The following is a 25,849-nucleotide window of genomic DNA, read 5'->3' on the forward strand; positions in this document are numbered from 1 at the left end:
TGGCCCTAAGTACTAGTGAGTCAGAAATATTTTAACTGTGATAGTTGAACATTAAAGAGGGCAAAGGGTATGACAAAAAAATGAATTTGTCAGACGTGATTACACAAAAATCATAGCTGACATATTAGACCTTTTGGTCACAGAATGAGGAAGCAGCATGTGAACGAAACAACATTAGCAGTGTGGTAATTCCTTTCTTTATGAGTATAATCCTACACACTATGCATGGTTATGAAAGCCAGGGTGCCCCCTTAAGTGATGGGAGGAAGAACAATTATGCAGGACACTGTGACAGCCAGCATGTTCAGCCACAGGCAGATTCACCTGCACTGTATGAAGGAGGTATGGCAAGTTCTTCCTTCCTGCTGCTGTCAGTTGCAATTCTCCCAGTAGGCTGCACATACCAAGACTCAAAATTAATTTACTCGTTCATCTGCAATCAATATTATGTGCAATTTCAAATCCTGTGATATATTTTGTATCATAATTATGTGCCATAATCTATATCCTTTTTATGTGTATACACATTTTTTACTGATTACTTACTTACTATACTTGGTGTTTCCTCCTGTTGTTTCAGTGTTGTTGCTGTAACACTGTAGAAAGCCCTTTTGTGAGACTAATAAAGGATTATCCCATCTTATCATACTGTAAATTGATAACTTTTGCCTTCAAAATTTGCCTCTCAGCCATTAAAGTTACAAATAGTAACCAGATTAAAGTTATCCATTTGAATTGAACGAATACTTCCACTAGCTAAAAGTACACAACAGGATGGAGCTGCCAAAAGGGATGACTGAGACACGAATCTTATCCACCCCAAAAGTTTATTTCAAAGTGTGTCAAAAGTGTGTCGCCTAGTTTAACAGCTTTTACCTCTGGCTTGATAGTAGACATGCAAACACCTCACACAACATGATACTACCTCTGAGTCCAAAGCAAAGTTATTAACTGGGTATTGGGGTGGCTCGTACAGATTGCCTTCTCGATTGTACAACTTTTTTCTAACCAGTTAAACCTGCTTGAACAAAGACTTAACATGTCACTTTGGTGCCATATCAAGACAACTTGTATAATAATAATAATTAATAATTCCTTGCATTTATTATAGCGCTTTTCCAGTGCTCAAAGCGCTTTACAGATACACATTACACATATTTTTATGCTGAGCAAGCTAAATGCTCTTTGCTGTTGAGGGTGAACATCATTATGTGTCTAGGATTTCAGCTGAAGTGTTTCCAATGTGTCCCTCAACCAATCAGACTGGTTCAGATACTGATAATTACTCTCAAATAAGTTTAAGGAGGGGAAGAGAAAGAAAACCATGCTTTCACTACGTCTACTGGCTCATAACGAGCAGTGATGGGAGTGTCAGGACCAACAAAACAGGGCATTCTGGGAACCAGGCCAAAGACTGGTAAAAACTCCAGCAGGCCAGTAAGGACCCGTTACGTTTTTGAAACCTTTTGAGTTGTACATTGTTGCCCATTTTTTATGTTTCAAATTGTATTTCACTAAAAGAGCTGCTTATAGAAAAAAGTACTGCCATGCAAAGTAGGATGAGACTTCATATAGAAAAACAGATACATGAATGTAAAGTGACAGTAAGTTATAGCCTATTCCATTTCACAGTGGCACTCCCACCGAAGCAGTAGCAGAGGTTCTCAGAGGATGAAAGGTCCCAGGTTTGAAACATGAAGGAGACAATACATGTATTTGTTCCCTGTCTCTAATTCTGCATGTGTCTGTCTGTGTTTCTTTGTTTTGTTTCTCCCTCTTCCTTTAATTCTATCCATTCTACCTTTAGCCTAAATCCAAAAGTTCAGAGGGCAACTGTCATACTTCATTTTTTTTATACTGACAAAAACCTGGAGCAAGGGCTATAGGACAGGCAACATTAATACGTCTCAAAACTCAGTACAGTTTAATATTGTCTAGAATAAGATTTATCTCCCACACATTTTTGTAACATGTTATTTGATTTAAACATTATCAGCACTCAGTCAGCACTATGAGAAGTAGGCCTGCATAACATTTTATCATTTAATACCCAAACACACTCAAACGTTTCTCTATGTTGGCAGCTGTATAGGTGTATAGGTGTTCTTATTTAGAAATTGCATGAATTCCAATGTTCATTAACTTTCCCCTATCAAAGTGAAACATAAGTAGCCTACATGCCTCATGGAGGTATTACAGCCCTGTTTTGCCAGACTACTTCCTCATTAGCACTTCTGACCAATGAGATTACAGCACTCACCTCAACCTCCCGCCCTCACCTTTCCAAACCGGCCAATAGGCGAGGCCTTTGGAGCTTTACTCGCTTGGAGGCCGGGCCACACAGGTAACTCAGAAAAAAAATAGAAAGGAAAGGAGGAAAAAAACTCCAAGGCTTGTTATGGAGTTCGTGTGAAAGAAACACGGATTTCCACCCTTCTTTACCAGTTAAACCAGTATCTCTGGATAGAGCACACTCAAGTACTTCAACAGGTAGAGTCTCCTACCGCAAAACTCTTTCGTGGCGCCTCTGAAAATAATCTCCCCTTTTTTCTCTCTCCGTTTACCTCAATTGAGTTTCTAGCCCTTTTGTTCGCTCTTCTTATCACTTGGAAAAAGGTGAACCCTCGTGTTATTTTTATTTTAATCTTTGCTTTAATTGTAGTTTTTTACCCTTGTGGTCCCTGATGGCTTCGCACAGTGATACTCTGGTGGTGTTCTTTGGGGCAACAGCTGGTGCAAATGGGGGTAAACTGGGTTCGGATGAGAGGGAAATAATTCTCTTGGTGTGGCAAATTGTGGATCTACATGAGAAAAAGGTACGGACCTTTCTGACCCGTTCGTTCGTTGTACGGTTTCTTATGTACCCAGTGTTTGTGGCATAGTGTCTACCTGTAGTGAAACAGTATGTTTGTCATTTAAACCAACATGGTGTGCTCTCTGAAACCGTCTGTAACCTGCTTTATGCTAGCTAACGCTACATCAATTCTCCGTCCAGCCGTCTTATTAGCTCACCTTTTAACAGGTGTGCAACCAACATTTATCAAGCAGGTGAGGACTGTAGTTTCGCCTCCCAGGGAAAACACACCGTTTTGGTTTAGCATGTCAGCTTGTCAATACAAACAACGCTTTTAATGACAATTGAGTGCTTTTTGCAACTACATTGTCAGTTGTTTTACTTTTGTAAGAGTGCATTTCCTAAATGTGGGGGGTTTTATTATACAATTTGCCATAAATTAGCAAATGTTCCACGCTTTATTCTGCGCCATGAACCGCTAAATCCATTCACAGGTCGGGAAGCTTCATAGGTGTCTAGTGAAGCCTGACTCTTTGGAGCGGACAGACGAGTGTAAAGAGGAGACAGGGCTGACTGTGGAAGATATCCTCAAAGCTGAGCCCCTGGATACAGTTCTGCAACAGGTGAGTCTCCCTGCTCTCTTAATAGAGCGGTGCATTTCTATATAACTAACATTTAAGAATCGGGTGTCTTTTTTTACACTCTTGATAAAATAAAGTTTTCACTCTGTTCTTACACACATGCACACATTAGCTTGAATGCACACGCAGGAACTACATCCATGCATTATCATTAAGATGAAATGTCAGAGTAGAGTCCACACTGTATTCCTAGACCTTGAATGCCACCTTGACATCCCCAAACATCGTTTCCCTTGCAAAAAAGGCCTTCGAAGTCCTGGTGCCATTTTCCTACCGTGATAAAACATCTCTCACTGCTGTCATTTATGTCTACGGTATGAAAACCACAGCATCGACTTGTAACATCTCGCAGCTGTCAGTAACGATGAGTATTTCAAAAGCTAATTAAACTGAGCCAACTTTCTTCTGACAGTTAATGCCCAAAGCGGGATGAGATGAGACAAGCCTGAGATGCTATTGAGCTGCAAGTTAATGTGAAGAGTGTCACATTTACCTGATGACCTTTTAAAAATAATAGTCTTCCACCTGGTTGAGATATGACATTGGTGTTACCCTGACAGTTAAACTCTGCTGACAGTTTGTAGGAGTTCAGGGGCTAGGATAGGCACAGCCTGAGGCCTCCTAAGATTAGGAGGAGTCGCAGGTCTTGTCTTGCCTCGGCCTGATGCATGCTGTAGACATCTGGAAGGTGGAATGTTTACCTGGGACCACACCTCTGATTTACGCTGCAGGACAGACAGGAGGGAAAGCTTTTCAAAACTTAGGCTTCATCCCCATCACACCACTTCTTTACGGCCAAGATCTACATTTGCTTTGTGGTTCCTCCCAGTCAGGAGGTGTGTTTTGAAAATAGTGCTTAAGTTGCCAAACATGTTTTTCAACCACCTTTGCAAGAGTGTTTGTTTGACTGACTGCACCTTCCCCACATGTCACAGTTTAGAAAACCTATTGTTATCATGCTGGACCAGGTTGGTTGATATTAATGCCACTGAGGTCTAGAAACAATGCATTCACAAGCAGCTTAGTTCTGGTAATCAATCAAAAATAGGGTTTTTGTTTTTTTTATTATTTATGGGGCTTTAAAGCGATGAGGCTCCGTGGGTTATGACAGTCAGCGCAAAGCATAAAACAATTACAGTTTTATTGGCTTTTGATCCAATTGGTGAAGTCATTTGTGCCTCAGACAGACCTGGTAAGACTTCAGCTCCACTGTAGGTTAGTTTGTGTGCTGAACCTTCAAATATTAACCCAAGCTATCAGCTCGTTCTTTTCATGCCTTTGTGTTGTTGGTTACTTTTACTCCCTCTTTGTCATTCTACGATAAGTTTGATCACTGTTGATACTGGGAAATAAAATACATTAACATTATTTCTAGATATGTTGAAGTGTTGTCTAAAACTGCGGTGTGCAAGCATGTGTCCTCTTTAGGTAAGGTAGCCCATTCCATCGTATTCAATGATAGAAAACAAACGAGCAGAGGCCTCTTAATGGTGGGCTTGTTGTATTGACCTGTGTGGTCAGAGCCCCAAAGGCTATTAGTTGGTTTTCTTTAGTGAAAGATTTATTTATGGAGAGAAAGCTAGAGGGATTAAAACACTTAGTTTTCAAGCCTTTTAATGTAAGATTCTCTACTTGGAGCACAGCTGTCAGTACTGTAATAGCAATTAGGAATTTTAAAAGGCTGCATTACAAAATCCTGTGACTTCTCTCTTGCAATGCTGTCAGAGTAGACCAATGAGCACGCATATGGCTATAGAAGATCAAGCATATATGCGTTTCACTATTACCTGTGACTCCTGCAGTTCAGTTCATGGGAACAGCCTGATGGATAATTGACCTGCTGTCAGGCTGCTGCTGCTGCTGCTGCTGACTGTACAGGCTTGGCTTTGGTCTGGACACTGCCAACATGTCACAGCCTGTAGAGCTGCACGTGAAGTAAGACCTCACAGACATTGTTGGTTTTGTTGTCGTTGTGACAGCGCTTTCAACACTTTCAGACCACAGCCAGGAATACTGACTACTGGCTTCAGCGTTGGCTTAAGTAAATGACTTGGCGTTATATGGACATGGAAAGCATGTGGAGTCACATCTTCCAGTGATTCACACAACACTATAGCAAAAGGCTGCATAATTATGAATTTGATTTATGAACCCGGACCGACAATGATGAAGTGACTGCTGGGTGTGGTTAACGTTTCCCTTGAACAACATGTCAAGTTAATACTTTTTTGTAAAAGTAACATCATTAAATAATGTTGATGTGTTGTGCCTGTTGCTACAATGACTGTTGACATGTAGCAAAGAAAGCAAGTTATGGGAAGAAATCTGACTGAGACAGGAAGTTACTGGAGGAGGAGGATGTTGTGCTATGACCTCATTACATCAGTCAAGTTTCCAAACCAAGTCTCACTTAATTTTGTAAGTGTATTAATGTTATGCTAAAAACAATGCAGTATACTGTAAATGACAGGGCAGCTACATCTTTATTTTGAGACTGGTGCAGGGAAAGAACAAGTTTCCTTATCGTTGGAATGTATTTGTGATTTTTCCTCACACTGGAACACTTTTGCTCTTCAGGTTTTATTTTTTTCTATTGATTATCTTTTCTTTATCTTAGCTTATGTTAGTTATTCTGCTGTGCTTGGTGATGTGGTGCACCTTCTCATAGTGTACACACCTGGCACGAAATTGGCTTAAGAATACGCACTGCCAATGAAAGACATGTCCTTTACATGATTATCCGTAGTGATTGTTTCCCAGTTTGAATGGTCCCTCTGAATGCCAGCAGCGTACTCTAATACAACTTGCTGATTCGCAGTGTGTGTTTGACTTTAGGGCCTGAAACAGTTACCACAGGGCCTGCTCCGGCACTCCCTGCTGCTCTTATCAGAGTTGCTTTCAGCCACCACCACCACCACCCCACCCCACCTCACCTCTGCATACAGCTACACTGGAGAGCAAACTGTGATAGGACCATGTTCAAAGGCCACTTCCTCCCCCTCATCTGTGGAAATGCTTTTTAGAGGGTAGAGTGAGACTGAAAGCTGCTTTAGAGGACATTTGGAAACCTAGTGTGTGTACAGAAATCATGTTGGAGACAGAACTTGATGTTGAAAACATTTAACTTTTATGCTTCCTTTTTATTATACAGAATTCTATTTTTGGATTAAATGTCTCCAATTATAATTGTTATAAGTACTACATCTGCATGTTCTGCAAGTTGCAACAGGGTACAGAAGGGAAATGTGGATAATGATCTGTTGGCCCTTCAATGTAAAGGACTTAAATACTATACAGATCATGATGTTCATGAGCCTGTTTTAACGTCCTGTTGCTTCTACTAATCTGTTGTCACTGTGGGATTTCTCTTCTGTTCAGCTTGTTTGCTCAGTTCAAATGTTTTTTGACACGGTGGAGAAAGGTAGTGGGTGTGCCACTACGTCATCTGAAACATTTGCTTTTCTCTCCGAAATCCGGCTTTAGTAATTTGCCAAGGTGGAGCTGCGTGCACAGCTATGAGCAAACACTACTCCTGTTATCACTGCCAACATGAAATTGTCCTGTATGGTTACGCCTGCAAAGTGCTGGTGGATTAATCTACACAACTGTGGAGTAACATAGTTTTGGATTTCTGTGTTTAACGTCAGAACAGTAAAAGCTTCAGGTATTAAGTGGGATTAAAGATGGTACCTGGCTTTTTCTTATTATTTCAGAGCGTTTAGACCCATGCTACTCCTTGAGAGAAATAAAAACACAGCAGAGACTGACTTATTGAGAATATGCACATTAAATGAGTGAGGGAATTCAAATGTAGGTACTTAAATTCCACAAACGTTGTCTTTTACTTCTTGTTTTCTACTTACTTTACTATCTTGGTAAAGTGATCCAAGGTGTGCTGCTTAGTTTAGCGGTACTGTATCATAACAATTGAAGAAAAGGGAAGGTAGATTGTTGTTGCCAAGACATTTCAGATATTTATTTTATTGTACAGCATGTATGATAATTATAGCCCCTAAAATGGAACAATTTGTGTCTGGGTTCCACCTTTTTAGTTTATCATAATATTGTGGTTACAGAGACGGGTAGCTGTGACTTTCTGCCACAAAGAACTGTTGCAGCTCTCGTGTTAAGCCCAATTACTCAATATCATTGTAAAACAAAACTTTTTTTTTCTGCTTTCCTTCTCAACTGAGCCATAGAACAACTTTTGGAAGCTGCAACCAGCAAGATGTTTGATTTTTGTTAGTGGTTTCACATGACCTTGACCCAGAACAGGGGCTTAGTGAATGAATGGTAATGACTGTCTATGCCTAAAGTCATTTTTGCACAACTGCAAACATATTTCCTTTTATAGTTTGCAAATATTTGTAATTCACGGTTTATCGACCAGTGATTATAGGTCTGATTGTGTTCATGGGCCCTAAGTGTTTTTTCTTAGATCAATGATGCTTTCAGCTTTCTGTCCAGACCCCCCAACACCCCCAAATCTAACTCAAGGCATTTGTTCCCTTGTCAGCAGCTGGTAAGCGTTGCCAAATAGTCCTGCATGACTGTTGGGGAGCATGCCTAAACACGCACCTCTAATACTCTCCCACTGTCTGAGGATAAGTCATATATAGCCAACGGCCATGTGAAACTAGGCAGTCGCCCTCACACTGAGACGGTCTAATTTAGCACTTACACTGGTGACTTTGAGGGGGTTAGGGAAAAAAGAATAACAAAGTTCTAACAATTTTCTAAAGTGGCCAAAGACACGTGCACATGCTACTCCCTGTTTGCATTGGAACATTAGGCCGCAAGGGAAGACCAGAGGCATTTAGGTCCATGATTTCAGAAAGATTTCAGTTTGTCAGTATCACGCAAAGCTTGTCTTTATCCACATTGAATCAACCAACTCCTAGTATGTGAACGTGTTGCTAGTACTGAAGATCTCGTTGAGAATCAACAGCTTTCACCTGTCTCTATGTACAGTGGAGTCGCATGTAAACATGTAAGCATCCGCTCTCTACACAACTGATTAAATATTTAGCAAGCCAACATTATCAGATATTTTTAATATTAGCTGGTACCTAAATAAAATGTCATAGAAATGGTTTAACATGGTGTTATTTTTCTGAGACGGTAATCAAACGATGATATTCTCACATGGTTAGGTTGGGACTCAGAACTCTGTCCTGTGACCTCGGATGTCATTTTCCTGTGTGTGTTGACATTTAAGTAATGGCCTCTGTTGACAGTGAAATGTTGCCAAGAACAGGTTGACACAACAAAACGCTCATTTCATGTGGTAGTTATAAATAAACATGTACATACAGTATGTGGGAGCTGCTGGTATGAAGGATTGTGTGTTGTCAGCGTAAACTGTAAAGGCAGGTTGGACCCGTAGTACCTGTACGGGTTGTTTTTCCTCCGGCTGTGACCGTTTGTCGTGCTGAGAGGAAACTGTGATTAGTGGTGTGATCATTCCTCTCCTTTGTCTGCTCCCTCCCTCGCTAGACAAACACTGAAACCGGTTAGCCTCGTTTGTAATAAGAAACAAACATGCAGTGAAATGTCAAACACGCCACCTTCACTTGTATACCTTTAAGATTAAAGAACATTGTAATTCTCACTTTTACATTTTAGGTGGTGTTTGCACATATTTTAAACCAGATATTACTATTTTCTTATAAATGTTTGTAAAGCAATGTGAATGAAATCATTCTAAATAAAGATGGTTTTGATTTTTTTTCCTTTTAATGGGCACATATTCTGAAGTATTGTGATGGTGTTTCATTTTCTTTTCTCCTTCCTTTTTGATTCTTTATGCAGTTCCAGCAGTCGGTGTCATCAGAAGTGAAATCCCTCGGCAGAAGCTCGTTCACACTTTGTGTCGACAGTCCGCTCGTCATCCGACAGGTGCTCCATCCAGAAACTTCCACAAAGGTAATGGTTCATACTGTTGTTGCACACGTCTGTTTTAACCATAAAGTAACATTTTAGACTTGAGGATACAACAAGAAAATGTTTCTAGTAGCATTTATCATTCTGCATTTGCAACACAATAAATGCTACTAGAAAAAAAGGAAATGTGTATCTCCAACGTACAATAAGTGTTTTGCATGGAACAATGGCAATTGCTTTGTTCAAATGAAATGTCTTAAATGTGTATGTTTCCATTAAAGTTTTGCTAACTGTAGTTATCCCACTAAACAAATCAATTTGTCGTTCTCTGTGCATGGCTCCAGTGAAATCATAGTGTCTGTGATAAGCATGCGGAAACCAAACACACTGTTAATTTCCAGAACTCAGTTAAATGCGCGTCAACGTAAGGATTTGTTACCTTCACGAACGTGGGCATTGTGCAGTACTAAGAATGAATGCATTTCTTTGGAATTTTCTTTTTTCTTTCCTGGCATTACCACAAGAAGATATATTTACATTTCATCTTTGCTTTCTGCTGTGTCCATGTTGTCATACTGAATCATTGTTTTTTGTCTATTTTTCAGAATCTCGTCCTTCCTGAATGTTTCTTTTCATTTGTGGACTTGAAGAAAGACTTTCAGAAATGCTGCCCCGACGCCACTGCTGCACAGCAGCTCACACCTGCCTCCATGTTGGAATGTATCCTTACTAACATTACTGAGAGATTGTTCTAAATGCTGCCATTAACTGTATATTTCAGGAATAAGACAACATTTTCTTTCTTTCTTCTTAGTTTTGGTTAACTGATAAAGTAGGCCTAAAACCCTACAGCAAGTCACATCAGCAAGTAGTACACACAAACAATAGTATCCTGGACAGTGTCCTTAACTGTGAGTTTAGATGTTGGTCTCCCAGCTGTGTCGGAGCAGTCGATGGGAGAGACGGAGGTGAGCAGCATGGTGCAGCTGACCCTCCACCTCCTGGCTGAGCCCTACAGTAAGTCACCACCACATTTAATCCACTGGTTTTGTCTTTAGTGGGAAAGTTCTGTTCATTCATTTCGGGCAAAAGTTAGGCTGTAGGATTATAGGTATGTTGCAGCTCCATCTTTTAGTTGCAGTGAGTTCATTCTTAACCTTTTTTTTTTTGCGCAGATAGGCTATAAGAAAATATAAAGAAGCGCAATGTTCCCAAACAGTTACCGGTGTAATTACCTGATGTTTGGGGATATAAAATCAACTCTGTGACTGCCAAATTAAAGTCTTTGTATTCTAACAAAACCTGTCTTGCACATTTGAATAGCATGGAATCTTTGAACAAACCCAAATGTCACAGTGAAATCTGCTAACTTTAAGGTGTGGTAGTTTGTTAATCACATAATATCTTGATTATATTATTGCTAGCCAGAGCAGGTCCTTCTATACTTAAACAAACATTAGATGATTAACTGCAGTATAGATGGATGTTATATGACTCCAGATATGTTGAAGTATAAATAATAAATCAAAGCTTTAAATGACATCTTGTATCTCGACTGTGGCAGTCGCCTCTGGCTTTACCCCCTTAATAACAGCCAAGCATGTCTTTGGGTGTGACAGTAACAGGAATGCAGAGGGCTTGAAACACACACTGTTGGCAGCGTGAACCTGTTCACCACAGAAAGGAGAGAACATTGTTTTGGACCTACAGGATGAAACTGCACACTCAATCATACAATTATATGTCTTTGTTTTATTTTAGACCACAAGTTCTCCTGTGTGGAAACGGTGAAGTACAAGTTCGATTCTGGCACATGGTATGTATAAACTTTTCATTTATGTACATGTATCTCACTCAATCTCTGCTCCTAACACACCTGTTTGTGTACAGACGGCCCCCCCCTCCTCCAGCCATTTTCAGACCGCAGACCTTTAGCATTGATTACAGCTACTAGGAAAACACAAGTGTGTCATTAAAGCTGTCCAACTTTGCCATCAAGTGCTTACCTGGCTATCTAGTAGCAGAACACCAAATCCTGCTGCTCTCAGACAGGGAAAAGCCTATCACCTTGACAACCCCCTGACATTTAATCATGTGTTACAGTGGTAAGCACTTACTGTGAGTGGCCTCTGTGGCTGCAATCTGTAGACAGTTTGATCAAACTTAACAAAAGGGTGGTGCTTTTTCTTAAAGCTAAACTAATCGGCAGGGTTTTGAATAATCTGTTTCTTATAATTCCTCTTTAGTAAGTTTTGTTTATATGTCATTAATGGTTTTTTACCCTCTTCAGCAGCAAAACAGAGCCGGTGGACAGTGAGACGGTGATCAGAGCGCGGGGACTTCCATGGCAGTCTTCAGACCAAGACATCGCTCGCTTCTTTAAAGGCCTCAGCATTGCCAAGTATGTTGGACTTGATAGACACAATTCCTTAAGCCACCTTAATCAAATAATTGTTATTAAAACTCCTACAGGAAAACATTTAATGTGATTTATAGAGCTTTCAAAGTATTAGGGTGCAGATTTGATTTCACTGCTCAGGCATTTTCAGTGTTTTCAAGGTTGTATAAAATGCTTATTTTAATGTCCAATGGAGTTTTCCAAGATTAATGTAAAATGCTTATGTCATGTGTTTAACAGGGATGCAAACTTGTCACCTTTCGGCGAAATTCGCCGTTTTTAACCCAAAATAGGTCGTTTGTGTGATTCATGTAGATCTGCAATAAAAATATTTTTGGGGTATGGGGGGGTTCTGGGACCCGGAGTAATTTGCAGCCGCGAGCTGTTATGTGCCATCATGACACGCATGGTGTTCTTTTTTTATATATTATAATGAAGCGCGAGCTGTGTGCTCGAGTCTGCCTGCCTGTCGGCTCTGCTCATGGATGTATAATAAGGCTCTGCTGCTCATGATGGTCTAGCTTCAGCAGCTACATTACCTACGGGTGCGTTCGTTAATATTAACTGTGTGGTCCGGAGTCACTGTGGCACAGACTGGACCGCTGGTGAACAGCTGTTAGAACGGGCCGCTCAGGTGTTCAGAGCAGAGCTCCCTGTCGGAGCGCAGAGCGTGATGTGCACTGAAAAGTTTTTCTGTCGCAATATTATCGTTGAGCTAGCTAGCTAGCATACATTGTCACTATGTGCTAACGTTAGCTTTAGCCTTCGTATTCTAATAGTTTTTTTCATAGGCTATAAACGGAAGTGGTATAAGTATAGATCTTGTACTTGAGTAAAAGTACTCAGATCTTGTACTTGAGTAAAAGTAGAAGTACTCAGATCTTCTACTTGATTAAAAGTAGAAGTACTCAGATCTTCTACTTGATTAAAAGTAGAAGTACTCAGATCTTGTACTAGAGTAAAAGTAGAAGTACTCAGATCTTGTAATTGAGTAAAAGTAGAAGTACTCAGATCTTGTACTTGAGTAAAAGTAGAAGTACTCAAATCTTGTACTTCAGTAAAAGTAGAAGTACTCAGGTCTTGTACTTGAGTAAAAGTAGAAGTACCAGAATGTAGGAACAATCCTGCAATCAAAATGTTCCTCAAATAAAAGTACAAAAGTATTATCATCAACATATAGTTAAAGTAGCAACAGTAAAAGTAGTCATTGTGCAGATTGGTCCATTTCAGAATAATATATATGATATGTTTTATAATGATTGATCATGAAAGTGTTCTCAAAGCTGGTAAAGGTGCAGCTAGTCTGAATGACTTTGTATACTGCAGGGTAGCTTGTGGATTTACTCCAGGTGGAACTAAAGTCTGATTCAACACTTGATTAGATTTCACATCAGTCATCCACATCTGTGAAGTCACTAAAGGGATTAAATACCATTTACCTCTGAACTGTAGAGGAGAAGAAGAACAAAGTAGCAAAACATTGAAATACTTAAATAAAGTACAAGTATCTCAAAATTGTACCCAAGTACTTGAGTTTATGAACTTACCACTGGCTATACACTGGCTATATCTCTGCCTTGCACAGAGGCATGAAAATACATTTTCAAAATGCTCAACAGTGCTGCCAAAATTATAAACTGACTGCTACTCAATTAAAATAAATGCTTTAATATATGTTTATTAGATGTGACTCTTTGGCATTTCTGTTATTATTAACACTGCTGCTTTAGTTGTTCTGACTGCTAAAATCCTCTGTAATTCCTCATTTTAAAGCCGATATTCCGTGGGGTCGGGGGGCTCGGATCCTTGTCACCTTTTTCATGCCTGATGAGTTTGCATCCGTGGTTTAAACAGTTATCAGTTTTGTACAGTAGGCCAAAATAGTTGTAAGAAAATCCATGAAACCTCAAGGCATGGCTGTAAAATATTAAAAAGATTAACTTGAATATAACAAAAGTACGGAAATATTAGGATTGGAGCTGCTATAGGCTTTAATTAGCAACGCCTTGATCTGCCACTGTTCTTGAGCAAATATATTACGTATATTTATAGCTCTCATTTCATTTTATTTATGACTTTGTAGGAAGACCTGTGCCGGAATGAGACATCGCTTTAAAAGCTTAAAATAGCTTTCCTGGAGTTTTTCTTGACCAAATGATCTGTGTTGGTACTCATGTTTGTCTCTTTGTGTTTCAGGGGTGGCGTGGCCCTGTGTCTGAACGCTCAAGGCAGGAGGAACGGTGAGGCCTTAGTTCGTTTCATAAACTCGGAACACCGGGACCTGGCTCTCGAACGTCACAAGCACCACATGGGCAGCCGCTACATTGAGGTTATTCTCTCTTTTCTTTTAATTCTTTGCTAAACACAATATCACTTTTAGGTTTTGCTCTTTTGTGTGAATCTCTGAAATGTCTTCTAAACTAAATGATTAATAAATAAAGTGCTTCAATGCCTAAATCTAGTTTTCCTCTTGTCGACTCAGGTGTACAAGGCCACAGGAGAGGAATTCCTCAAGATTGCAGGAGGTAAGATTTCAGATCTGTTTTCCCTCTCTTCTCCTCTCCATGTTTGTATGAGCACTCGTAGTGAAAGGCTTTCTGTTTTTGTGAGCTAGACTTTTATTTCAAGGCTTCCCGCATCTTTGAGGAAAAACAAAAACACACCTGTAAAAAGGGCAGCTCTTTAGTGACCGTTAAAAACAGGGGATCTCATTTGCTCTCCGGCTCTCTCTCCTATTACCTGTGACTTTGTCTCATCCCAGTGACTCTCCTGCAGCTTATCTGGTACTAATGAAAGACGCTTTGTGAGGAGCTTCCCCCCTCTGCCCCCCCCAATCCCTTCCTCACCTCCTCATCCCCACCTAAGTCCTGCAGAGGCCAGTTGGAGAGAAATGTCACTCTCGTCTAACAGCGGCTCACCTGTTCAATGCAGCCTCGAGCTACACTCCCCCGAGGGGGAGACGGCTGCCGGCCGGGGAAAGGACCGGCTCAGTGCTGACACAAAGGGGGTGTGAAGAGACAAAGGCAGGGTCCGGGGTCTCTGGACCGCAGAGCAGCAGCCTCCAGTAACACAGGACAGAGATAACACACAAAGGAACAGTCACAGAGCAGATAACTTACAGTGGCTGCCGGTCCCACTGTGGACTTTACTCAAATGAGTTAAGATCAGCACATTGGACTCCAAGCAAACACTGTAGGTCCAGCAGACAAGATACAAGTGCATTTATCAATAGAAATGAAAGCAGTTCACTATAACCGTGTAACTATATGTATAATCCAAAACCTAGTGATCATGCACCGACATCTTTGTGTAGGAAAATGTTATATTGTACCATAAAGAGCAATCAACAAATATGGGCTTGGCATCTCCTGGCTAGTAGTAGCATGAAGAGGGAGAATAACAATAAATGTGGCTCCACTAATTAGAAGGTTAGTGGTAACAAGTTCAACCCTGGCCCCTGCAGTACATGTCAAAAATATCCGTGCAGCAAGATACTAAAGCCCAAATCAAGTTCCAGATGAGTGTACTTCAAATGTATCGCTTGTGATTAGCAAGTAGCACCTTGTAAGGTAGCCTCGGATCCCAGTGAGTGAATTGGTTGACTAAGACTAAAACACTGCTGTACAAACGCAGTTCATTAACCATGCGTTGTCTAAAGAGTGTTACTGGGATGGTCGTGTGATGCCAGGTGTTTAAACATTTCTGTTCTCTGACTCCAGGCACGTCTAACGAGGTGGCCCAGTTCCTGTCCAAAGAGAACCAGGTGATAATCCGTATGAGGGGCTTGCCCTTCACCGCCACATCCCAGGAAGTGCTGTCCTTCCTTGGCCCTGAGAGCCCCGTCACAGACGGTGCGGAGGGTCTGCTCTTTGTCAAGTACCCCGATGGACGACCCACCGGCGATGCCTTTGTGCTCTTCTCTTGTGAAGAGTACGCCCAGAATGCCCTGAAGAAGCACAAGCAGATCCTGGGGAAGCGCTATATCGAGCTGTTTCGGAGTACTGCAGCGGAGGTGCAACAGGTAAAGGATTTTATATATGAGGGGTTGTAGAAAGATTTGTACATTTTGTCAGACTGTTAAGAATACTGCTAGGAAAATGTACTCGCACACTACAACAAGGATTACAAATCCATGTCATGAAGTTCCTCCCTATGCGTGATACCGTAGACCGACCACAACAGAACGTTTCTAAAGAACTGATGTCATGATCAGTGAGCTGACCGGGTACCGGAAATATATTACTAAACAGTTGAGACATCACGTTTGCGCAACTGAAAATAATTTTTTTATTATGTCACAACGTATGTGTGTATTGTTGTTTTGTCATCACCCTGAGAAACTGTGGGAACTTTGTGACCCTCAGTACAGTTATATTGGCTGGGAAATGTTAATAGAAAGTAGACTATACCTGATTTAACCTTATTTTCATTTTTATGTCAGTCTAGTTAAGGCCTTTTTGTCTTTGCCTTTTTTTCCCTTTAAAAAAAAAAAAAATAGCATCTCCATTAGCACTAGCATGAGCATTGGCTATTCTTCCTGGGGTCCTCACACAAAACATACATACATAAAACAAAACTAAAACAAGGCAAGCTTTATACCAGAGTTCCACTGTGGAGGATAGCATGAAATTATTATTATTAACCGTAATAGATTTAAGGCAGGCAACGAGCAGTAATGACTTTTCAGATTCATCATTCTCATCGTCTTTGCTCTCTAGGTCCTGAACCGCTACATGTCGGCTCCTCTGATCTCCACCCTCCCCCCCTCCCCCATCGTGCCGGTCCCGGTCATGGCCCAGCCGTACCTCCCAGCGGCCAGCAGCAGTCGGGACTGTGTGCGCCTGCGAGGCCTGCCCTACACCGCTGGCATAGAAGATATCCTGGAGTTCATGGGAGAGCACACCGTGGACATCAAACCCCACGGAGTCCACATGGTGCTCAACCAACAGGTCAGACTGCTGGGGGGTCAGAGACAAAATGTAACTGTGAAGGTTCACAGTCTTAAAACCATATTGAATGTCGCTCGTCTTGTTTTTTGGTCATGTTCATACATTTTTGTATTGTAGCAAGTATTTAAGCACAGATAGGATCTCAAGCTGTGACATGTTTTGTTAGAATTTAACTTAATCCGCCAGCCCCAAACTTCACCTACTTTAAGCCAAAGCCATTTTCTTGTAATTTTAGAATTTTTGGGCGAGTTGTTAAAGTTATTCTTGTGCCTTTTTGTGTCTTTTATTCATTCTGTCTGTGTCCTCCTTTATCCTCTTCTCCAGGGTCGGCCCTCTGGTGACGCTTTCATCCAGATGAGATCACCTGACAAGTCGTTCATGGTGGCCCAGAAGTGCCACAAGAAGACCATGAAGGACCGGTACGTGGAGGTGTTCCAGTGCTCCACGGAGGAGATGAGCATCGTGCTGATGGGAGGAACCCTGAACCGCAGCGGCCTCTCCCCCCCGCCCTGCAAGCTTCCCTGTAAGAGACCTCCACCAGTTGAGACTTATCGCGGTGTTAGGATTGTCTTTTCCTATAATACATAATATGTACTGACACTGATTAATTTAGAAATGCTGCCCGAGCTATTAGGCTGACACCTTTCATGCCTGCATTGTTCCTGTGGATTTATCTGTTAGTAGTAGTCTTTAGTAATGTTTACAGCTTACTATACACTGCCTATATACAATACAGCTTTGTCTCTGCTCTCCTTTGAAACACAAATGCTGGTTCAGACTGGACTGAATGCAACTCTGTACTTTGCTCTGTATGGCTCATATCTGTCTATGAGACTGGAGATTAGATTGGATTGGCAGCCATTGAAGAGCATTTTCATTTTAGGTTGATTCAGTTATTTCCTGAGAGATGTCTTTTCCCCCTTCCACCTACTAGAATTAGAGTTGAATGGTGATTTCTTCTTGCCCTCACTACCGGAAACACTTCACAAAGTCAGCAGTGTTTTGTGTCACTGTGTTGGCACTGAGGGTCACCACAGCAGCCCACATTCTCCCACTGATAATGGCTGTTTGTATGTAATTACAGCCACACTGGCATTTGTGTTTGTTTACATGATAGGTATGACAACCTGAAGGACACAGTAAGCTGTATGCCCTGGCTGGGCATACAGTTTGTTTTTTTCCCGGCATGATTCTGGTCTGATGGATTTTGCAAAGGAAACATTTCTTAATATTTGTATAAATGTGGCTGCTCTGTCCTCAGCTGCCTTCTTGTGACACATGCAGACAGACCAAATGATCGATGTCTGAATGTACATTAGATCTTACAGTACATCATCTGAATTTTAGTCTTACAAAAATATGTGTGGTTTTGGTAATGTTTATGGACACACTTATGATGGCTCAATAGTCGGATTTCATGACTGCTTTTTTATTGCTAACCCCTAAATCAGGGGTGTCAAACTCAAATACACAGTGGGCCAAAATAAAAAAAAATGGGTACTAGTCGAGGGCCGGACTGGTTCAATGTTTATTGTAAAACTATTTGAAGTTAACTTATACATATTAAACCTGGAACTAACAAAGCTTAAATGATTGCCTATAAAAACAACATTAAACATTAAATAATCAGTTGCATTAATTTCTTATGGCTCTATCTGCAGCTTTTCCTCAGTCATTTCTTATGATGACAACAGCTTCAAAAAAACAATTTCCCTCAAAGAAAAAACCAAACGTGCCCTGTTGTCTCAAGAAAGAAAGTGCAGAAGGACACATCCATGTAAGCTCAGTGTGCTGCTCTGTGATGCTAGTTCAAGCCAGATACTTGGCATCTCATCTTGGGTGCAAGTTCATCAATGTTTGGGCTCAGGCTCTGAGCTGAGGAAACCCTCAGGATGGAGTGAAGGTGTGCGTGCAATATACCGGCAGGCCAGATCTAATAGTAATTAAAATGTATCCTGCAGGCCGAAATTAAATCCACCAAGGGCCTGATTTGGCCCCCGGGCCTTGAGTTTGACACATGTGCCCTAAATCCTCCTCTTTGTCATGACATTACTTCTGGCCAATTTTATTTATTTAAAATAATAATAATGAAATCTCTTGTTCACATGTCTTGTCTTATTACACCATCAGTCTAAACCCCAACAATGTTCGGTTAACAATTTTATATATTCTAGACTTCTTTAGTAAGAATTGGTACATTTTCTACCTTCAGTCTGATGTTACGTCTCTCAGACACATGGTGATGTAAGTAACAATAAGAGTATCATTTCACATATAGGTCACGTGGTTTCGCAGGCTGTTGAAATCCTCATGCAGCGTGTTGTAACCGTTCCCTTACTTCTCCATATATGACAGGACTGTGCATGTACTGAACACAGCATGTGAATGACCGGATCCTCTCGGTCTGTTTCTGCAGGTCTGTCCCCCCCCACAGCCTACGCCTTCCCCACCCCCCCCTCCATGCTCTCTGAAGCGGCCCTCTACCAGTCCCCCCTGCTGGCTGCTCCCAGACCTCCCCAGAGCATGACACACAGCCCTGCTCACGCTCTGGCCTACTATCCCCCCCATCCACACATGTACATGAACATGAACATGAACTACACGGCGTACTACCCCAGGTTAGTGTCTCATCAGCTACATCTTCATCGGTTTGTACCCTTTTGTTCTTTCTATCTTTACTGACCAAACTCTCTCTCTCTCTCTCTCTCTCTCTCTCTCTCTCTCCAGCCCCCCAGTGTCCCCCTCCACAATGAGCTATTTTGCAGCGCCACCTGGATCGATGGCAGCAGCGGTCGCAGCCCAGCCCCACCCTGCAGTCTCCGCCTCCTCCGTGCTGCCGCAGCCTGGAGCCCTGATGAGGATGCAGGGCCTGCCCTACAACACCGGGGTCAAGGACATCCTCAGCTTCTTCCAGGGATACCAGGTCAGCACATGTTGCAGATAAATAACCACAGATATAAAAGTGTACAGGAATGTAAATACAACCCAAAGATGCCCAGTGTGTATATTGTGCTCTATTTGTGAAATTATGAAACCGTTTGGATTAAAACTGCACCTTATTTGAAGCAGGCCCATTGCAATTAGTTTAAACCATTAACAGCAGCCCCTTGATAATGAAAGTACATCTAAATGCTGACCAGGATAACAAGAGAGAATCTCCCCACGAACTTTAACCCCATGTGAAGGACCTCTGAGTGCAGCTATGAAGATTTACCCTTTACCAAGTCACACCACAGTAGGATTCAATTAAAAGACATGTGTGCACTTGTCCCCCCTCCCTTCTCTGCTGCCCATATTTTTCCGTTGCCAGACTAAATGAGGTGGAGTCCTCTGAAGCAGGTATGAACCCTGACGGGTGCGGCCTCAGACGGTTTGGCACGACAGGGAGTGAAGATGAAGAGGGGTGTGAGGTGGAGGGGTTGTGCTGTCGTTTTTTGTATGGCATATGATGACATTTAGTACCGGTACAACAATTTTTCGTGTGTGTGTGTGTGGAACCTTTTTTTTTTCTTCTTACTTGCACTCTGGAGATCTCTACATGCTGAGGGAGTCCATGAGAAGTCTATCTGTGTGCAGATCTGACCCCAGGCCTGACTTTTGGCTGAAGTTCTGTAATTGTATCTCTGAAGGAGTGAGTGTGTGTTTCTCTGGCTGCAGCAGCGTCTCTCACACGGCCCCTGGGTGAGAGAAGAGTTCCCACACCAGAACTGGTCTCCTTCACCCCCCCAGTCCCTAACTATTTCAAACTGTTTTTATTTTTTTTCCTATTATAGCCTTTACAGCACGTTTTTGGTGTGTGTGTTTCTGGTTTGATGTGTTTTTAAGTCTTCCTCAAGTAAGTATTTTTGAGAGTGTATACCTCTTCATCTTGTGTGTATGTAAAGCTGTATACTGCTCAAAGCCTCCCCCCCCATCCCCCTGACTGTGCGTTCGTTATTGTGCCGTCTGTAGTACGCCCCTGAGGAGTACAGCGGCATGGTTCAGATGAGCCATCAGGCCAGGAGTCTGATTCAGCCCAAAGAATGGCTCTGTCTTTAGGCACTCACCCCAAGGTAAGAGGAGCCCCCGACCAAAGAGACCCAGAGTGGGCAGAGAGGGCATTTCCTGCACTTAAATAACATCTATATGTTGAGGCTCATGCACAATATGCAGCACTGGACAATGAGCACTGATGGTGATTTGTGTTAACAGTTTAATAAGGCTGGTTGAATATGGAGTATATATTTTAAATGTCATACTCTAGCATTATGTTATATAAAGTATTTCAGTAAATACATGTGTAGCATGTGCCAGGTACACGTTAACATATAGACATTTTCTACGTAAATAATAGCATATCTTTTAACTAGCAAATCATTGAACCAATGCTTTCTGTGACCAACTAGTTAGCTCCCTGAAGCTAAATCCTTGCAGAATAGAAGCTTTCACACCAAGTACTTTGCCGTACTTAGTTCATGAGAACTCTTTAGTTCTGATGAACTCTTTAGTTCTGATGAACTAAAGAGCAGATCGCGTTCACACCGGAATAAGTCCCTGAGGGAGGATTAGTCAAATGAAGCCGCTGACGTCACTTCGTCTTCTTCTGCTTTGGGTTTACTGGCAGGCCGCAAATAACTTCACGGCGTATACTACCACCCGAAGTCTCCGGCCGGACTGGCTTCAGTAGTTGGGGACTGGCTTCAGTAGAAGCTGCTGGGACTCCCAGCAGCTTCTACTGAAGCCTTTGTTGTGTTTAAAATTCCAGGAAAGACAGATGACTTCTAAGTTTAACTATGTATTATGAGAGAGCAAAATATATATAGTCACTTGGCCAAGGACTCCGTCACGTCATAGAAATTACAGGCTGTAATCTGTAACCACTATTTCCGGAAAAGAGCCTCGAACCTCGTGCGTGCATACATTTTTATTACACAGGGCGTTGCCCGTACATTTATGATTGGTCAAGACTAGCTGAAGAGATACCATGGTTTAGACTTGGTTCTTTTTGGTAGGTGCACAGACTCAGAAAAAAAGTCTCTTGGCAACACGATCCTCCAATCAGCATTCGGCCGGCCTGTGGAAGTCCCTCCCATCAAGTATTTATTTTTTCTGAAGCTTTTTGCAGATATAGTGGAATCATCATAATGCTGCTTCCTAGCTGTGTGTGGGACCTTTCCTCATCACTCCACCGCTGCCACGTTTTATTTTGTGTTGCCATAAGTTAGTCTCTCTCCGTTGGTGTGCTGGGCTAATGCTAATAATGCTAATGCGAGCAAATAAAATGGCGGCTTCACAAAACCTTTTGGGAGTTTTATGGGGCGTGGTTTGCAATCCGCCCAGCCAATCAGAAATGGGAACCTTTTTCTCCCATGAAAGTGCTTGCTCTCTAGCAGGGACTGAAAAGAGAGTGGAAAGGTTCTCATGAACTAAGTTCTAGTTCCGGATCTTTTTGGTGTGAACGCACATTTTCGGAACTATACTGGGAAAAGTACTCCGGTGTGAAAGCGCCTATTGTAGCTTCCTAAATAATGTGAGTGTGAAACTATGGATAATTAATGCGACATGAAATATCTCACAAAAAATCCTTACCATGATGACAAATCACCACACACACACCATTAAACACACGCCAGCCTTATGATACATTTCCAGCCCTAATCAAAAGGAATGCCCGATCTACCCACCGAGGCTCTGAGCTCCTGACCCGCATGTAGACCCGCCGCTTCCCAATCTGCCTCCTCCCTGACGTCTGTCCTGTGGGCCTGATAGGAGTGCTGAGTCCTGACACTTAAATAATAACACATATCACACACAATGTATGAGATATTAGGAACATTTAACCACTGTTTGGGTAATTAAGTACTTGAAGGAAGTGACTACCGGTTAAAACAATTGTCACGATTAAAGAATGTAGATATGATAGTTGATATATCATTATACAGCTTAGACTTGTGGCTGCACCGCCTCCTGCAGATAATTTGCATGCTTGTAAAATATGACACCCGCTCCAAGCAGGAAGTTTGGTGTTGCAATAAGTAATTTGAGGATCATTTATTGTCATTGAGCAACACAGAAAATGCAGTTACAACCTGGTGGATTGATGCCACACCAGACAATCGACAATTGAGACCTTGAGATAGATTGTGCTATAAATAACTGGTAAATGAACAGCATTTGTATTACTGAACAGAACAATAAGACAAACATTAAGATGCTTTCTTTTAATTCTGCCTCTGCTTACATAAATAGAAGTGTCAGTCGGTCTTGATTCAGCACTCCTACACTGAACCTCGTCATGCAAATTGTTTCCTAAACATTCCCTAAACTCTTCCTCGACTCTTTCCAGTGAACGTCCTGAACGCAGCGCCTCCCTCTCTCCTGCTCTCACATGTTACACTCCAACTCATTTCATCAGTGTGTTGTTTCGAATCTGCATGTCTTAAGAATGTATCTCCTTTTGCATTACAATTGATTTTGATGTTGATGCATGCAAACTAAGGGTAGTTCCTGTGTGGCACCCCCCACCTGCCGCTGGGTTTCAGCTGCTCTGGGAACAGCATGTCCTCTGCTTCTGCTCTTTAAGCTCTGCCCATTAATCCTTTTTTTCCCTACCTAACTGGACCGGTTTGATGAGCAGATCTTCTCCAATGTTCCTCCTCGGCTTTGTGGGCTCCCCCTGGTGTTTTCACAGTGGCGCTGCATCAAAATACTTAATGTGTCTCCTCTTTATAACTGTAGCTCCAGCCAGACGCCGTGCTCATCTTGTACAACTACAGCGGGCAGTGCAGCGGCGAGGCGTTGATCACCTTCCACAGCGAGGAGGTGGCCAGACGGGCCGTCAGCGAGCGCGCCAACAGCCCCTTCTACGGCCAGCCGGTCCGCATGCTCCTGATCCACTGACCTGCTCTCCATCTCTCTCGTCCTGCAATTTAACCCCCCATTGAAGAGCACTCATCTGCCAATTGCTTTACATGTAGCAGCAACTTTTTAATTTGATCCCAGTGCCACTAAAAAACAATATTAAAAAAGCCCTCCCTTTTCCCCGATCTGTCATACTGACACCGCTCACCCTGACACCGCCTGCCCTGACACTCCTGAAGCAGCGGCTGGAGTTTGAGTATCCACTGGTGACGCCTCATGTCGGGCTTATGACTCTGTGGATGTTACACACATTAGTATTTGAGCCTACTGTAATAGCTGGTTGTGGAGACTAGAAGGTGAGGAGCCTGGACAAATATGCATGTATATTTAAATGCTCTTTATATGCCCATCCCCATATGACTGTACAGATGTTCATCCTGAAATGCTTGAGGCTTTACGAACCACTTCTGCACACCATATTTTCTGTATATTTCTTATTTTTTCCCTATTAACCACTACAAGGATTTTCAGAGTTTATGATTCTGCGTGTTAGCTCGATGCTAACACAGATGTGTGCATGCACACTGTTTATTGAGTTGATGACCTCCAGCAGTGTAGTGGTGGCATTAAAATGATAAAATGAGAGAAGCCATGAAGACTACTGAAGCAACAGTGAATATCAAACTGTACTGCTCACTGGATAATTTATAACTAACCTTGGCTGCAGTGACGATTGGTTAAAACGACTACTTTTCTGTTAAAAAGCATTTTTGAGTTTGTCAACCCATTGAGACTTTTACAAGCACTACAGATTTATTTTCTCTAATGTAAGAGTTAAGTGACAGCCTCTTTAACAGAGTGGAACGACAAATTAATTCAATTTTTATTAACTTCACTTCCTTACATTTTGATATTTGCCCAGAGGCGTATCTCGAAGCCTTTTATAATGATCGACCTCAGCTACTAGATCTCTTCTGTTTTGGTTTCCAACGATCAGTCTGAAGCTGCTTTAATTCCTGCTTCTGACCGAGTACTGTGTAAAAGCTGCAGGAGTTGTTCTGTGACAGGCCTGCCGACAGCTGTCTGAGTTTATCCCCTCCCACTTTTTACCATGCCTACATTACCCAGAGTGCAATACTGGCCAAAACGAGGCTAGGTCAACCTCTGGTGGCAGAGGAGAAATGTATTTCTTTTGTTGCAAGTTTGACACTTGAGTTTATATCTGTGTATAAGTCAATACAATAAATAATGTTAAAATCTATTCATGTTTCATGTGGTCTCATTTTAAGAGATGCAATCATAAGGTCCTAATAAAACCAATAACTAATTTTGTCAAACAAAGAAATGTATATGATCTTTTTAAATGCCTCCCGTCCGACCTGAAGTCACCGAGCGAGAACATACATTTTTATAAAGATGCAACAATTAATCAAATTATTTTTGATTGCGCTGCTTTATGCAATTATAATTGTTTTAATAACACTAGAGGGTGCCACATCTGGGATTTTAAATGTTGTAGTTTGTGTAAACCTTTAAAGGTCACCTATCATGCTATTTTTAGGCAATAGCATAGGTCTCAGATATATAAAGATATATAAAAAACATGTCTATGAAGTGTTTTGCTCAAAATACCAAACATATCACCCATTCTAGCCATGCCTCGTATCCCTCTATTTCACTTCCTGTTTCAAAAGGGCTGATTTGGGGTATAAAGCGTTAAAAAAGAAAAAATTGATAAAAACAAGGAGGGGGCTGAGCTCATGCGGGAGATTCTACCGGCTGATTCTGCTGTGATGAAACTCCATATCATGGATTCATCCATCCATCCATCCATCTTCTCCCGCTTATCCGTGGTCGGGTCGCGGGGTAGCAGTTCCAGCAGAGAGCCCCAAACTTTCTTTTCCCTGGCGACATCAACCAGCTCTGACTGGGGGATCCCAAGGCGCTCCCAGGCCAGCGAAGAGATATAATCCGTCCACTTGGTCCTAGGTCTACCCCTTGGTCTCTTCCTAGCTGGACGTGCCTGGAACACCTCCCTAGGGAGGCGCCCAGGTGGCATCCTAACTAGGTGCCCGAACCACCTCAACTGGCTCCTTTCGACGCGAAGGAGGAGCAGCTCAACTCTGAGTCTCTCCCTGATGACCGAACTTCTCACCTTATCCCTAAGGGAGACACCAGCCACCCTGCGGAGGAAACCCATCTCGGCCGCTTGTATCCGCGATCTCGTTCTTTCGGTCATGACCCATCCTTCATGACCATAGGTGAGGGTAGGAACAAAAATGGCCCGGTAGACAGAGAGCTTTGCCGTCAGGCTCAGCTCCCTTTGCGGTAAAGCGACTGCAGT

The 25,849-nt window shown here is 42.1% G+C and overlaps 1 protein-coding gene across 2 annotated transcripts; it reads left to right on the forward strand.

The window, feature by feature from the left end:
* Positions 1-2,371: 2,371 nt before the first annotated feature.
* Positions 2,372-24,766, forward strand: esrp2 (epithelial splicing regulatory protein 2). 2 transcript variants are annotated; one of them, XM_034102729.1, is made up of 16 exons: positions 2,372-2,490; positions 2,663-2,816; positions 3,289-3,417; positions 9,247-9,360; positions 9,924-10,038; positions 10,240-10,335; positions 11,080-11,134; positions 11,609-11,719; positions 13,913-14,045; positions 14,199-14,241; positions 15,436-15,737; positions 16,435-16,665; positions 16,990-17,188; positions 19,082-19,283; positions 19,393-19,588; positions 23,383-24,766. In XM_034102729.1, exons 2-16 carry the CDS (start codon positions 2,685-2,687, stop codon positions 23,542-23,544), a joined length of 2,220 nt encoding a protein of 739 aa, XP_033958620.1. In that variant the 5' UTR covers positions 2,372-2,490; positions 2,663-2,684; the 3' UTR covers positions 23,545-24,766. The 2 variants fall into 2 exon arrangements, with proteins under 2 accessions (XP_033958620.1, XP_033958627.1); XM_034102736.2 differs by adding an exon at positions 20,617-20,717 and having other exon boundaries at positions 2,372-2,816; positions 23,383-23,472.
* Positions 24,767-25,849: the final 1,083 nt, after the last annotated feature.

Source organism: Pseudochaenichthys georgianus, chromosome 3 (genome assembly GCF_902827115.2).
Source record: "Pseudochaenichthys georgianus chromosome 3, fPseGeo1.2, whole genome shotgun sequence".
Classification (NCBI taxonomy): Eukaryota; Metazoa; Chordata; class Actinopteri; order Perciformes; family Channichthyidae; genus Pseudochaenichthys; species Pseudochaenichthys georgianus.